Source organism: Propithecus coquereli, unplaced genomic scaffold, assembly GCF_000956105.1.
Source record: "Propithecus coquereli isolate 6110/MARCELLA unplaced genomic scaffold, Pcoq_1.0 Scaffold34, whole genome shotgun sequence".
NCBI classification, from domain to species: Eukaryota; Metazoa; Chordata; class Mammalia; order Primates; family Indriidae; genus Propithecus; species Propithecus coquereli.
The window spans coordinates 5,510,975-5,525,369 of NW_012149063.1; the positions used below are offsets into that span (position 1 = coordinate 5,510,975).

Genomic DNA, 14,395 nt, shown 5'->3' on the forward strand with positions numbered 1-14,395 from the left:
TGTTGATAGTTTAGGTGCACACTTTGATGAACTGTACTGCTTCTTGTTTGAACTATAATAAACTTTTGATTGAAAATCGGACATTTCATATGTAATGACCTAATACATATTACATGAGTCATACACTTCACACTCATGGTAATTTTGTTGCATGTAAGACACGCCAGAAGTGGAGGGAAGAAATAAGTGATTCTTTTAGTATTAACTGCAGCTCTGCCTATGGGATTAAACCAATATTAGAAATTGTCTAGTCTTATGTTTACTATTTAGAAAACTGGGAAGGACAGAGACGCCAAACTGTGACCCTAAGAAGGTTGTTAAAAAGAAGGGCAGGGAGAGTGGAGGGACGCTTTAAGTACACTGCTGACCGTGGGGAGAATGCCTGCAGAGAACGCTTCAAATTGGGCTGGCCATTTTCTTCTCCTGGGACTGCAGTCGCTGTGGTATCATTTAGGGCCACACACTCCAGTGTTCAACATTCGTATTTATGTACCACTCTTTGGCAAGGGTGGGATCCTGAAGCTCCCGGGTCTGTTTCTTCACCTGTAAAATGTGTGGCTTGCATCACAGAGGAGCGTTTCTGGAACGCGCTCGCAGCAGGACACGGAGGTGTGTGCAAGCGGAGGGCAGCCCTGTCCTTCAGCCTTCTGGCTGAGACCCGGAGGGAAGAGGAAGCAGAAAGATGGGATGTTCCAAAAGTATGTGGGAAGGGGGCGCACCACATTGCGGGCTGGACGAGGCGGCCCGGGGTGCCTTGGCCATCCGCACGCGTTGCGGTTGCTCGTGGGGCGCTCCCTGCGGCCTCGCCTCTTAGGGTACCGGGTCCAGCCTCCCGACTTGCGTGGGGACGGCAGCAGCACGCGTCCCGAGCAACGCGCGTCGGGGGCTGGACTTCGGCGAGAGGCGGTCCCCACTTGTGCCCGCCCTTCTCTCTCCCCGCCTCCCTCCCGCTCTGCTCTCAGCCCAGAGGCCCAGGAGGCCGGGCTCCACCGAGGGGGCGGTGGCCGCAGCAGTGACAGCCGCTCCCCGCCCCCGCAGCCCGCCACGTACCTCACGTAGAGCCCGACCCAGGCGCTCAGCCGCGACCTGGCGCCGGGGCTCCGGCTCCTCCGGCGGGGCTCGGCATGAGGCTGGTGCGGCTGCTGCGCGGAGCCGCCTCGGCCGGCCCGGGCCCGGGGCTGCGCGCCGCCGGCCCCCACTCCAGCCGCAGCCTCACCTCGGACTCGGGCTCCGGGCCGGCGCCCGAACGCGGCGTTCCGGGCCAGGTGGACTTCTACGCGCGCTTCTCGCCGTCCCCGCTCTCCATGAAGCAGTTCCTGGACTTCGGTGAGTGCGGCCCTCGCGTCAGGCCTTCGTGCGCGGCCCCGGGCGGGGAGCTGGGGCCGCCGACCCGGGCTCGGTCGGCGCTGGCTCCTCTCGCTTCAGGCGCACCCCTTCTGCTTCAGGTTTCCGCCCCCAGCTCCCTAGGGACTTCCTTCCTCCCTGGAGGGTGCCGGCGCTTACCACCCGGGTAAACAACTGAGGCATGTGGCTTTTTACGGTGTATTGTTGAAAACCAACCAGCAGGGCCGCAGCCTGAATGAGCTCCCGCCTTTCCGCGCACGTGTGCAGGTGCGCGCTCGCGACCAGGCCCCTTCAGAGGAGCCGCGCTCGAGCTCTGGTGAGAGCGTGACACCTCCGGGAATCGCGTTTGGAGCCCACAGAGTGATGATAAATGCCCAGTTTTGCATATGATAATTGCGTAGAATTGGTGTGATGATAGGGAAAGCAGGTTAATAACTCGCCCTGTGTTTCTTAGAATGTTTCCCTTGGCAGTGGCTTAAGAGTGCTTCTACTAACAGCACATTCATTTCATCAGCTGCAAAGGACTTGAGCACGTGTACAGTGCGTGATTAGGCGATGCTCTTGGTGTTTACCACATTTTACCCTGGTTTTCTCTAGAAGGCGTGCAACAGATTGCAGAAGGAATTGCAAAGTTAAGCGCTTAACTTTGACTTCCCATGTGGGGGCAATGAGGGGAAAAGGGAAAACTCTAATACAAACTTTAATGAAGGCATAAAATTTCAGTAGAAAAAGTTATCTGCATTGTGTGTGTGATTAGGTCACTAACATCACTAGTGGGCTTGAAAGATACCTGCATGGCTGGCAACTTTATCTTAAAACTGTACTTTACAGTGGCAAAATTTTTGGCTCAAAGCCTTCGGTTTTTGTTTTTACTTTAAAATGACTTTAGTTTGATGAAGGTGAATTTGGTCTTGTTCCAAAGTAGGCCATGAAACTTTCACAAGAAGATGTTTTCCTTTAATACCATAATTTCTACTATTAACAATCTAGTTTTTGCTAAGGTTGTCTCTGCTACAGTACCAAGATTAGTGAGTTTAAATTGCATTCTTGGCCAGGCGTGGTGTTTTAACTTTAAATGGGGCTGCTTGCCAAAGGCCATTCTGCAACTATCCTGTTCAGCAATCCTGATAGAGGAGTGGAGAAAGGGGCAGGTGACTTTCCAGGAATCAGATGATTGAATAGGACCTACCTGAAGATGGTTGCTTAACAGGCATTGGTGATTTTGCTCTCTGTTGCCTGAAAGCCCTCCACTGCACTTACTCTTTGCTTATGGTAATTAGTGTTAGTGGTTCTATATAGAATCAGTGGATCTTCTCATGCACGTGTCAAAATTTCCCTGTTTCATCTTTTAAATCTATGTATTTTTTAAGGGTAAACAAGTGAAGCAGTGGGAGTGGAGAAGGAACAAAGAAATTTGTAACTGTTTGTAATCAATTAGTTGTAAACACCACTGCACTTGTTGGACCAGCCTAAAATTTCCCTGTTTCTTAGACAGGTATTCACTCTTTTTAAACCTGAAGTTAGGAAACAGATTTTCTACATGATAACAGCAACAAGGTATGCAGGATAGGTTTTTCCAGGTTCTACTATTAATTAGACTCTGAGCATTGCTCAGACATGCACAGGTACCTTAGTTCTAAGATGGGTCATCACTGTGAGAATGCAGGTAAGGGAGACAGGAAAGTATCTTAATTGTTGCACATCGCCATTGGAAGGTCATTCTGGATGTTTATAACTCAAGACTGGGTTATCTCATCCTTTCCTCCCTCTGGCATGGGTATCTTTGCCTCCTATTCCCTGCGCTTTTAGGGTGATTGTACCACTCTGGCCTTGCCAGCTAACTCCCTGTTTCTCCCTGCCTCCTGGCTTCTGTTGCCTTATGGCTTCTACTTACTGCTTTCCTTGCTGTGTTTGGTTTCAGGATCGGTGAATGCTTGTGAAAAGACCTCATTTTTGTTTCTGCGGCAAGAGTTGCCTGTTAGATTGGCAAATATAATGAAAGAAATAAGTCTCCTCCCAGATAATCTGCTCAGGACACCATCCGTTCAGTTGGTACAAAGCTGGTAAGATTCCCATCTTTGGTTTGCAATTTCCGTGGAGTCATGGACTTTACTCAAGATTAAAGCAAATGCTTTTTTACTCTTCAGTGAAATCTTAAGGTAGCAGCAGTATTCCTCCTCTTTTTTTTTTGAATTTTTCCTTTTTTGGTGTGTCTGGGCTTGTACCTAAATCCTTGACTCTACCACTCCTTGATTTTGAGAAAACCAATCAGAACTTCAGAACTGCACTAAAATACCAGATTTAAGATTTGTGTCATTGAATCTGCAGGGATCCTATGTTATAAGAAAAATATCTACCATTTGTTGGTTGCTAGATATTATGTATATTACCTTTAATTCCTTCAACAACCCTGCACAGTAGGTTTTTTCTCCATTTTACAGATGAGGAAGCTGAGGGACATAAAGGTTAAGTCCTTTGCCTAAGACGATACCACTGATAGTGTAGCTGAGATTCAAATCCAGATTTGTCTGAATGATGAAATGCATTAAAGGGTATATATATTTTTAATAAACTGAATTTATTTTATTGAAGTACATCTTTTTATAAACCACAAAAGTTAAAACTTTTATTCTTCTGTTTTAAAACAATTAGAAGTTATTGGAATCATGTAGAAACTGATCTCCCCAAAAATGAGTTGAGGTGTTCAGGGTATGCACTCATTTGTGGCCACCTCTATAAGCCTTTGTTGTTAATGGTATTAATTTAAAAGCGTTATTCTCTTAAGCACTGCAAATTTCAAACAGAAGAGTTGCTCAGAATTAAGTCTTAAATGGAAAAAAATCAGTTGCAAGATGTTTCCCAGTTGCAATTCGTGGGAGATTCTAGTTTTCCTTTTGTAGGCATTATAGTTTGAGAGAGAAGCTGATCTAACCTCAATTAAAAAAATAAGTGAAAGAAGTATGACTGCTACTTATATGATAATCAGATGCTAACTAGTCTAAGTGTGGAATAGCTATGTCATTTAAGTGGGAGGCATTTGTTTAGGAATTATGATAGAATCCAAAGGAGAAAATATAATATTCTATGGAAGCTTTTTCCTGTTTTTAAAGATTCTTCATTAAAAAATAGAATATTCTGCTTTTTGAAATCTGATCTGTGCCTAGCATGTTATAGATACTCAAATCTCTCTTTTTTTTTTTTTTTTGAGACACAGTCTTGCTCTGTCTCCCAGGCTAGAGTGCAGTGGTGGAATCATAGCTCTCTGCAACCTCCAACTCCTGGGCTGTAAGCCATCCTCCTGCCTTAGTCTCCCAAGTAGCTGGGACTGTAGGCGTGTGCCACCACATCCGGCTAATTTTTAAATTTTTTTAGAGATGGGGTCTTGCTGTGGTGCTCAGGTTAGTCAAATATCTCTTGAATAAAGAGCATAGTTTTTCTTGCCAATGAAAAGAAAATTAAGGATCAAAGCAAAACAGCAGTTATCAGAAGCACTTGACTTTCGAATGCAGTGAGACATATTGCTTGTCAGGAACAGCTTTCCAAACCAACATGGATTTACAGGTTTTTAAAACACTTTCATTGCTCCTGGATGCCTGCTAAGTTAGGGCCGTTGTAGATAAAGTACTTACAGACAAGCCAAGCGGACCTTCCACTGTTAAAGAAAGTAATTGGATGGTAGCAAGGTATTTTTAGCTCTGGCCCTGCAGTGCCATTGTACTTGGCTGCACAACCACGAGAAAATCATTTGGCCTTCCTCATTTTGCTCGTTACTTAACAGGTGCTTTGCCACCTTTAATTGTTAAATCAACTAAAAACCTACATGTTCATGACTTTTGTGTTTTTTATTCAGGTCTGCTCAAAAGAACTGTGTGATAGATTGCAGGCTTTTGATCTATATTTGTTGACTGGACATAAGCAGCTAAAATTAAGGTTTTAAAGCGTAGGCATTTAAGTTAGATCCTTAAAGCAAGATAGGCTGGCCTCACTTTACTAAGTCATTTATCCCAAGATCACATAGTTATCGGTAACAGATTCAGTCCTTAATGATAATCAGTATTTGTACTATAAATTTAAAAACTATTTTAGGGGATAGAACTAAAAAAAGAGTAGGAAATTTTAAATTCTTAAACCAAATTTGACCTGAGCTTTGGGGAGAAAATACGCACCTTCTAATACTTTGTTCCCAGCAATTCGCGCGAACGTGAATGGGTATAAAATTCCTACTTCAACCATAATTTGTAGCAGTACTCTAAATTAAAAATTATAAAATGTTAAAAATAGCTTTTGAGCTAATTTTCACAACACTAAACCTTTAGAATGTAAAGAACAAACTTCTCCTATTGATTTGCATTTTAGGTATATCCAGAGTCTTCAGGAGCTTCTTGATTTTAAGGACAAAAGTGCTGAGGATGCTAAAGCAGTTTATGAGTAAGTCCATGGTTTTGACCTTGAGTGCAATTTTTGTGTCCTTTAAACATTATATAAAAAATGTAAATGTCTTCAGCTTAAATCTGCTGGTGGGTCCCTTTAGGGAAATTGATTAACATTTAGGTTCCCACTGCTTTGGAACATATGATAGTAGATACATGTATAGCAGCCCATACAGGCAAGGCAAATAACGTAAATTGGTAAATTGGACTGGGCGTAAGAAATGCTTGATGTTCCTCTGTATGTAACAAAAGATGGAGTTCAAGTGTGATGATCAGTGAAAGTCTAGATGTGGCCTCAGTGCCACTTGGACTGTTAACCTGGGGAGTACATACTCCCAAAGGACAGCCACCCTCAGCTCAGCTGATTGTTGCCGTGTGAGAATGCTGTGCAGATCATTTGATTTTTTTCTGATTTTAAAGAAAAGCTCTAAGTTTAGATTTTCAATGTAAAATCTCCCAATTTTGAAATATTGGCAACTAATTAAAAAAATATTAAGACACAGAAGGCCTATAAAAACATGATTGTGGCTCTCTAGTTTTTGAGCTGTGGTCTGTAAAATAATGTAAGTAATATGACTGATTTAATAACCAGCATCAGAATCAGTAAACCCAAGTAGTCACCTTAGTCAGGCAGTTACTTGCTTATTCCAGTGAACGCTACTCACAACGTAATGACCACCTCTTATCCTCAGAGTCTGTTACACATTTTTCTGGACTATCTTTAAAGGGGTTGGTAGCACATTATTTTTTAAACATGATTTTGATCTAAAGATAATGTTCATTAAGAGCTTACTTTGTTCCTAGGTATTGAGCAAACTTTACTTGAAAGGTTTTATTTGATCCTTAAAACCACATGTTGAGATAATGTTTGTGCACAAAGAGGATGAGTAACTTAAGGTTATATAGCTCACAAAAAGTGGTAGGACAGGGATTTGGACCCAAGCTGTCTTACTTAAAAGTTAACATTATGCTATGGAACTGTCTGAAAACAGTTAGTAATTCAGAGCTGATTCCGGAAAATAAGAAGTCAGGCACAATGATACAGGGTTTTTTTTGTTTTTTTTTTTTAAGAGACAGGATCTTGCTCTGACATCCAGGCTGGAGTCCAGTGCAACATAGCTCACTGCAGCCTTGAACTCCTGGGCTCAAGTGATCCTTCCATCTCAGCCTCTCGAGTGGCTGACACGACAGGCATAAGCCACATGCCTGGCTAATTTTTTGTGGAGACAAAGGTCTCGCTTTGTTGTCCAGGTTGGTCTTAAACTCTTGGCTTCAAGGGATCCTCCTGCCTCAGCCTCCCAAAGTGCTGAGATTACAGGTGTGAGCCACCTAGCTTGGACCAGTTTTTTGTTTTTATTTTTTTTAAGAGAAAAGAGAGATAAGATAAATGAATAAATAGATAACTAGAATAATGAGTTGTTTGTTGTTTTTGAAGAGTTTTGTTGTTTTTATTTTGGTTTAACAGTTTGGCTTTGAAGCTAATTACAAACTAGGAATTCCAAAAATGTTTTGAGCAGTGGAAACATCATTGGAATAAGTTAATAGTACTCAAGATGATGACTTTGAATGGGAAAGCACTCATTTGGAAGTATAAATTCTGATGGGTATGTTAGAAGATTGGTTTTGTTATTTCATAATTAAGACTTCTTTCTTCTTTTATTTAGTTCTTTATATTACTCATGCAATGTCTTATAAGTGACAGAAATGGAAAGACTGGATGATTTGAAATTTTGTCTCTTAATGTAACAGTCTACTTTTTGTCTTCTATTTTGTAAACTCATAGGATGAATGAAATTAGAATTCTTTTCTATTTTTCTGTTCTAAGTGGTTCTTTCTGTCTTTGAACCCTAGGGGATAGTTCCAAAACAGACAGGCTTTATTGGCTTATTCATCTTGATTCCTTACAGAGCATGTGTTCCCTAGAAGCAAGTGCTCAGTCTTCTCTTAGCAGAAAGTTCCGGTAATACCATCCTCATAGTGAGTGCTCAGGTGACCTTAGTTGATAACAGCTAAAGAAAACCTTTAACATTTTTATCATTATGTTTTGTGGCAGCTTTACTCTTAGAAATCCAAGAAAAAATTAAATTTCAAGTTTTGTTTTGGAGGTCCTTATACCTTCATGGATTCAGTATACATTATTATCTGAAATATATGTAAATAAATATAGGAAAACATGCACTGATATTCCTTTTACTAAATTAGGAATTTGTTGCCTACTATAGTTGGTTAAACTTAAATTTTAGTGTTAAATTTACTTGTCAAAATATTTGGCTGTTTTGACAGGCGGGTTTGTTTAGCTTTACAGATACCGTGATACGGATCAGGAACCGACACAATGATGTCATTCCCACAATGGCTCAGGGTGTGATTGAATACAAGGAGAACTTCGGGGTGGATCCCGTCACCAGCCAGAATGTTCAGTACTTTTTGGATCGATTCTACATGAGTCGCATTTCAATTAGAATGTTACTCAATCAGCACTGTAAGTGTCCTGCATAAAGAGAAGCTAAATAAAATGTACTGGTGTATTTTAAATTTATTTAGAAAACTTCCCTTTGGGCAGAACATTTAGGTTTACTTTTTTGCTTATTAAGAAAAGTAAATAGATACCTAAATATTTGTACCCCTGTAATATACTGAAATTTAAAAAAATTAAAAAAAAAAAAGAAAAGTAAATACAGTGCCATACAAAGAAGGTATTTTTACTGAATATAAAATATAATTGAATGTTTATGTAATGTTTATCTTTAAGGAAAATATTTGCTATTATTTGGTACCATTTAGAGAAACAGTATTCAAATTTGGAAAAGAGAATTAGGTAGTTTAGCTTATTTTGTTTGTTTTTTCTTTTTTGATAGCTTTATTATTTGGTGGAAAAGGCAAAGGAAGTCCCTCTCATCAAAAACACATTGGAAGCATAAATCCAAACTGCAATGTAATTGAAGTTATTAAAGGTAAATACTTACATTTTCTCCTTTCAAAAAAGATACAAAAATCAAAATCATTGAGTGTTATTTCTTGCTATTAAAACAACTGTTTGTATCATGAAATAAAATGTTAACATAAATGGGTTTGAAAATAACTTTATAACATTAATTGTGCATTACGTATAGGATGAATATTTTGTTGATGATACCGTAGAGACTTTCACTTAAAAAAAATTCAAGTCCTAACCCACCCCACCACCCCCTGCTAATTCCTTATACTAGGAGCAATAATTCATAACAATTTGGTTTACCTATGCCAAATTGTACTTATACACAATTGTTGTTGGTCTAACATCGTTTTTGGAAAATAAGTTGCTTTGTATATTTTTTCTAGAAGTTTACAGATACCTTACCATGTTAATACTTATGGATACACCTCAAGTTTTTGAATGACTATATGGACTGTATCAGTATGTATTAATCCATCTTCCTGTTGTACACTTAGATTGTTTTCATGTTTTTCTATTACTAGCAATACTGTAGTGAACATCTTTAGATACATGCTGACTTTTGCTAGTATTTTAGAAGGCAGGATTCCTAGAATTAAAAACATTTAAATGCATTTAAAATTTTGATACTTCCAAAAAGTTATCAAATAATGGATAAGAGTACCTGTTTCCTAAACCCTCACCAATTCTAAGTTTTTATTACATATAGTAATTATTTTCTTCAGCCTGTTATTTTTCCTTTTACTTTGCTTATGATGTCTTTCAGCATATAGACTTTTAAATTTTTTTGTAGTTATAGCTGTCATTCTTTCTTTGTGGCTATTAGACTTTGTCATGTCACACTTAGACTTTCTCTAAACTAAGATTATTGAAGTATATTTTCTTCTGTAGAAAGTTTTACATTTTCATTTGTCAGTACTATTGCTATCTTAATGCATGAGACAGAAGTAAATTTATTTAATGCTTCTTTTTGTCTTGATTCACACTAGATGGCTATGAAAATGCTAGGCGTCTTTGTGATTTGTATTATATTAACTCTCCTGAACTAGAACTTGGAGAACTAAATGGTAAGCCTGAAGTTGTCTTTTCCTCAATGGTTAGTGTTCTGATTACCTGAGAAGGAATGATAAGAATTTTGCTTTAATAGAAAAGGACTTTTTCATCAACTTCATTGTATATGAAGGCTGAAGGACAGCAATCAAGTAAAATATATATACATGTAAATATGTATGAAATTTAGTTGAATTATTTACGAAAAGCATTTTGGCGTTTTCTGCCCCATTTTCCTCATTTTTAATTGATAACTTTGATTCTTTGCTTATTTTTTACTTTCTGGCTAGTCATAGAAAAAAATGATACCAAGAAAATTACATTTGACTTTTATATGTATTTCAGTAATGTAAGGTTTGCCGTTTTTCTACTTCCTGAGTTGTAAATCATTTTTATTGTTGAGGAAGGAAAAAGACTGGGGTTGTAAGAGAAGAAAGAAAGATGCTCATCTATTTGAGAATCTGTTTGTCCCCGATGTTCTCTTTTTCACCCTGACTGATGCCTTTTGGACAAAAAAGATTTAGATGCCTTGAAAGGAGATTGATGAGTCTTTTTCCTAGAGGCATTGTTAGTTTGAGGAAAAACAGAGGAAAAAACATTCCCTATGTTAAGATAACACTTTAAGAAGGTGGTGGGAAGAATAAAATTAAATAGGCTTTTACTAAGCCATATTCTGGATCTTAGAGTGGGAAAGCAGTGAAGAAGTTGCCCAGCTGAAAATAGAATTGCTTGACAGTTTCTAAAGCTGTATTAACTCTTTGATCCGGGATGGTACCATTCAGTAAATGAGAATTACCGTGTGCAAATGATAGTTTGGGAACCTGAACTGCTGTGGGCAGCTTCCAGATTTCCCATTCACGTTCCCAAGGGGGAGCTTATTCAGAGGAGAGTCTTATTTATTGATTGAATTAGAATTCTAAGCTATGCTGAGTCTTACTCTTTTGCTCTGCTAAAGGTCTGTTTTACACATTTACCTCTGCCCCCAACTGGGCTCCTATTAAATGTTCGAAAGTAGAATTAATATCCCTTGAGAAACTGATGGTAGCTCAAATTTTTTTATTCAGCTCTGTATCCATAGAAATGCCTGAAACAAAACAGACAATATTCCACCCAGGTGAAGCATTCAGAAAATGGCTTCTTAAAAAAAAAAAAAGAGTGTATTTGTGTGAATTGGACTATGGAATTTATAGACTTTAATACTCTTGGGAGAATAAAATTCCTACCTGAAGGCTGAGTGGTCTTTAAAAAGACTTACATCCTAGGGAAGAATGGGAGCATGGGTTGGTTAAATAGCTATGCAGGATTGTGAGAAATGACCACAGGACTCTTGTCATTGTCAGTTATGAATGTTTGTGAGTATGGGGTTCAAACACTAAGACAGTGAAGAAGTTATGTGGCAGTTCTCTCCCAAATAATACTGTCCTCCTAGTTAATGTTTTCTTTTCATCACTACATAATTCTTAAAAATGCTTTAAGCACATCTCTCTGTACTTTCATATTTTTCTCTTCTGCTCTGTAGCAAAATCACCAGGACAGCCAATACAAGTGGTTTATGTACCATCCCATCTCTATCACATGGTGTTTGAACTTTTCAAGGTTTGTAAAATAGTATTACATAACCTTTACTGGTCCTTTCCTGAGGTTAGGAATCTGCTCTGAAAGTCGAATATTCCACTGGGTTCTCCTGTTTCATTACAAGATGCCATTTCATGTCACTGTCATGTCACATTGCAAGAGATCAGCCTTTTGTCAACAGGGACAGGCACCTCCATATAGTAGTGAGCTCAGACTTTGGAGTCAGAAAGACATGGGTTTGAATCCCAGGACTGTCACTTAATATGTGTGTGACCTTGGCCAAGTCACTCAGCCTCTCTGAGTCTCAGTTTCCTCTTCTGTAAAACAAGGATAATACTACTCATAATACTCAATAATAACTCTTCCCCTTCACCCTCCTGAGTAGCTGGGACTACAGGCAGTTACTGCGATGGCTGGCTAGTTTTTTTATTGTTTTGTAGTGATGAGATCTCACTATGTTGCCCAGCCTGGTCTACCCAGGATTATATATGAAGACTGTGAATAACATACTAAGTGTCCAACACAAGGACAGCATATTATAGGTGCTCAGTAAAGTTATATTTATATTTTTATAAAACAAAATGTTTAGAAGAGTGATTCTTAGCTTTCCACCATCAAAGGACCAAAGTCCTGTTGATAAACCTGCTTTTTTTTATTTTGAGAAAATCATTTATATGGACTTACAGGACTTCTGCTGTTATATTTACTGTTTACAACAAATTTTGAAAACTAAATAAAATTATGAGACCTTCTCCTCCTGGTTTTTCCAGAGTGGAGAAAAGCTGGGTTGAGAAGGTAAAAAAAAAATTAATGCTGGTAATATTGAGAGTACCTTTTTTCTACCCAGTGACACTTGCCAATTGACAGTAAAATGGGTGAGGAGTGGCATGGGTCCCTCTAGCTAAAAATGACTTCCGTACGTCAGAGGCCTATAGTCTTTTGTACTTTGGTTACCGTGTCTTCAGCTAGCAGCAAACTGGAAGAGACTAGAGGTGGCTTTCAGTTTGATAATGTAAAAGAGAAATACGCTGAAACACAAGGAAACCGACTGAATATCTCCGAACAGCACCAGAATGCTCTTTTGTTCTATGATAGCAAGAATGTAACTAATACCTTACAAAAGTCTTTCTATCACAGTGGTTAAGTGAATAGTGATTGGCACTTAAAACTAATTTTTTTTTCCCCCTGAAATTTCAGTCACATAAAGATCTTATGCCCTGGGCCGGGCGCGATGGCTCACGCCTGTAATCCTAGCACTTTGGGAGGCCGAGGCGGGCGGATTGTTTGAGCTCAGGAGTTCAAAACCAGCCTGAGCAAGAGCGAGACCCCATCTCTACTAAAAATAGAAAGAAATTAATCGGACAACTAAAAATATATAGAAAAAATTAGCCGGGCATGGTGGCACATGCCTATAGTCCCAGCTACTCGGGAGGCTGAGGCAGGAGGATCGCTTGAGCCCAGGAGTTTGAGGTTGCTGTGAGCTAGGCTGACGCCACGGCACTCTAGCCCGGGCAGCACAGTGAGACTCTGTCTCAAAAAAAAAAAAAAAAAAAAAAGATCTTATGCCCTATTATAGAAGTATTCCATATTATATAACATATTTTACATAATGTCAATAATGGCTTTCACCTAACATTTAAACTGCCTTTGGTAGAGATGGTGGAATCTGCTCAGGCTACTCATTTCTGATTGGTTGATTGGCGTGCCAGGGCCACACACCCTTATTTCCAAATTCAGTCCCATCTTTTGCCCTTTTAGTTAGATCTAGTCTATCAGTTTCTACTCCAATGCTACATGTCATGTTTTTCTTTAATGCTCACAATATATTGGCATTCTGTACCCTGTTTTCTTTAGAAATTGATCAGTTTTACAATGTAAATATCCTTAGTTTCAAACTAGAGATGAAGGGATTTGTTTCTCCATCATAATAAGGCTCTTGTTGTTAATAACATATGAAAAAAATTATTTTCTCTTAAATTCATGACAATTAAAATGATTCTAAAAATAGAGCTGAAACTCCATTTTCAAAAATAAATTTTTCCTGTTATTTACTACAATTATAAAATGTTTGGACAAAATTTTCTGCTTTATTGTAAACTGGTTAAAAGTGTTTAGAGGTTTGATTTTAGAAAATACGTAGAATTTAGGTGGAATCTTTAAATTAAAATATCCCTCAAATTCCCTGATAAATTGACTCAATTTTTTTAAAAAAGTGACTCTTTAAATATCATTATAAGAATGATTCTTTGGCATATTTCCATTGAATTTAAAACCTTAAATAGTGTATATGTACTTGACAGTTATAGTTTCCCTTTTTTTCGAAAGTCGTGTTTTTGATATGACCCTGTTTCAGAATGCAATGAGAGCGACTATGGAACACCATGCCGACAGAGGTGTTTACCCCGCTATTCAAGTTCACGTCACACTGGGTAACGAGGATTTGACTGTGAAAGTAAGTGTGTTTGTTTTTTTTAATTGATGTACAGGCATGCAAGGATAACCATACACATAATTTCTAGAAGACATAATCTGTTCTCATGGGAAAGAAATCTTGTCTTTAATAGATAATAAGCACACTGCTTTTCATTTATCTGGCAGATTATAGAATTACCCTTTGAGTCTGTTTCTATTCTGGTCCCTAATCCAAGTGTTTCAAGTTAAAGTAAATCTCGGAGACAGATAATTTACCAGTAATCATTAATTTTACTTTGGTAAGCATAATAAAATCTAAAATAATGGGGTATTTGCAGTGTTATGGAGATAGTACATAATTTTTTAAACAGTACTTTTTCATCTACTTTTACTTTGTTTCGTTTGATTCTCTCTTAACAGCTCCTTAATGGGGAGCACAGGGAATTTTATCCTCAATTTACAGATGAGAAGACTGAGCCACAGTGGTTAGCTCAGGATCACACAGGGAATTTAAATGCCACAGGACAGGAAATCTGGTCCTCTGACCCCAGTGCTATGCCTTTGCCACTGCATTATTCAGATAGCCCAGTTTCTTAAGAGGATGATGGTCTTTCTCTTTTTCAAATAATCTTTTTTTTTTTTTTTTTTT

General features: G+C 38.8%; 1 protein-coding gene across 2 annotated transcripts in view; it reads left to right on the top strand.

Moving 5' to 3' along the window:
* The first annotated feature begins 1,029 nt into the window (after positions 1–1,029).
* Positions 1,030–14,395, top strand: part of PDK1 (pyruvate dehydrogenase kinase, isozyme 1) — a 26,805-nt gene continuing 13,439 nt past the window's right edge. For both annotated transcript variants that reach the window (XM_012650806.1, XM_012650807.1), the window contains exons 1-8: positions 1,030–1,326; positions 3,266–3,407; positions 5,701–5,772; positions 8,072–8,256; positions 8,633–8,728; positions 9,699–9,776; positions 11,279–11,355; positions 13,688–13,786. In XM_012650806.1, the coding sequence (XP_012506260.1) occupies positions 1,125–1,326; positions 3,266–3,407; positions 5,701–5,772; positions 8,072–8,256; positions 8,633–8,728; positions 9,699–9,776; positions 11,279–11,355; positions 13,688–13,786 (951 nt within the window). In that variant the 5' untranslated portion in view covers positions 1,030–1,124. The remainder of the gene's footprint in view (positions 1,327–3,265; positions 3,408–5,700; positions 5,773–8,071; positions 8,257–8,632; positions 8,729–9,698; positions 9,777–11,278; positions 11,356–13,687; positions 13,787–14,395) is intronic.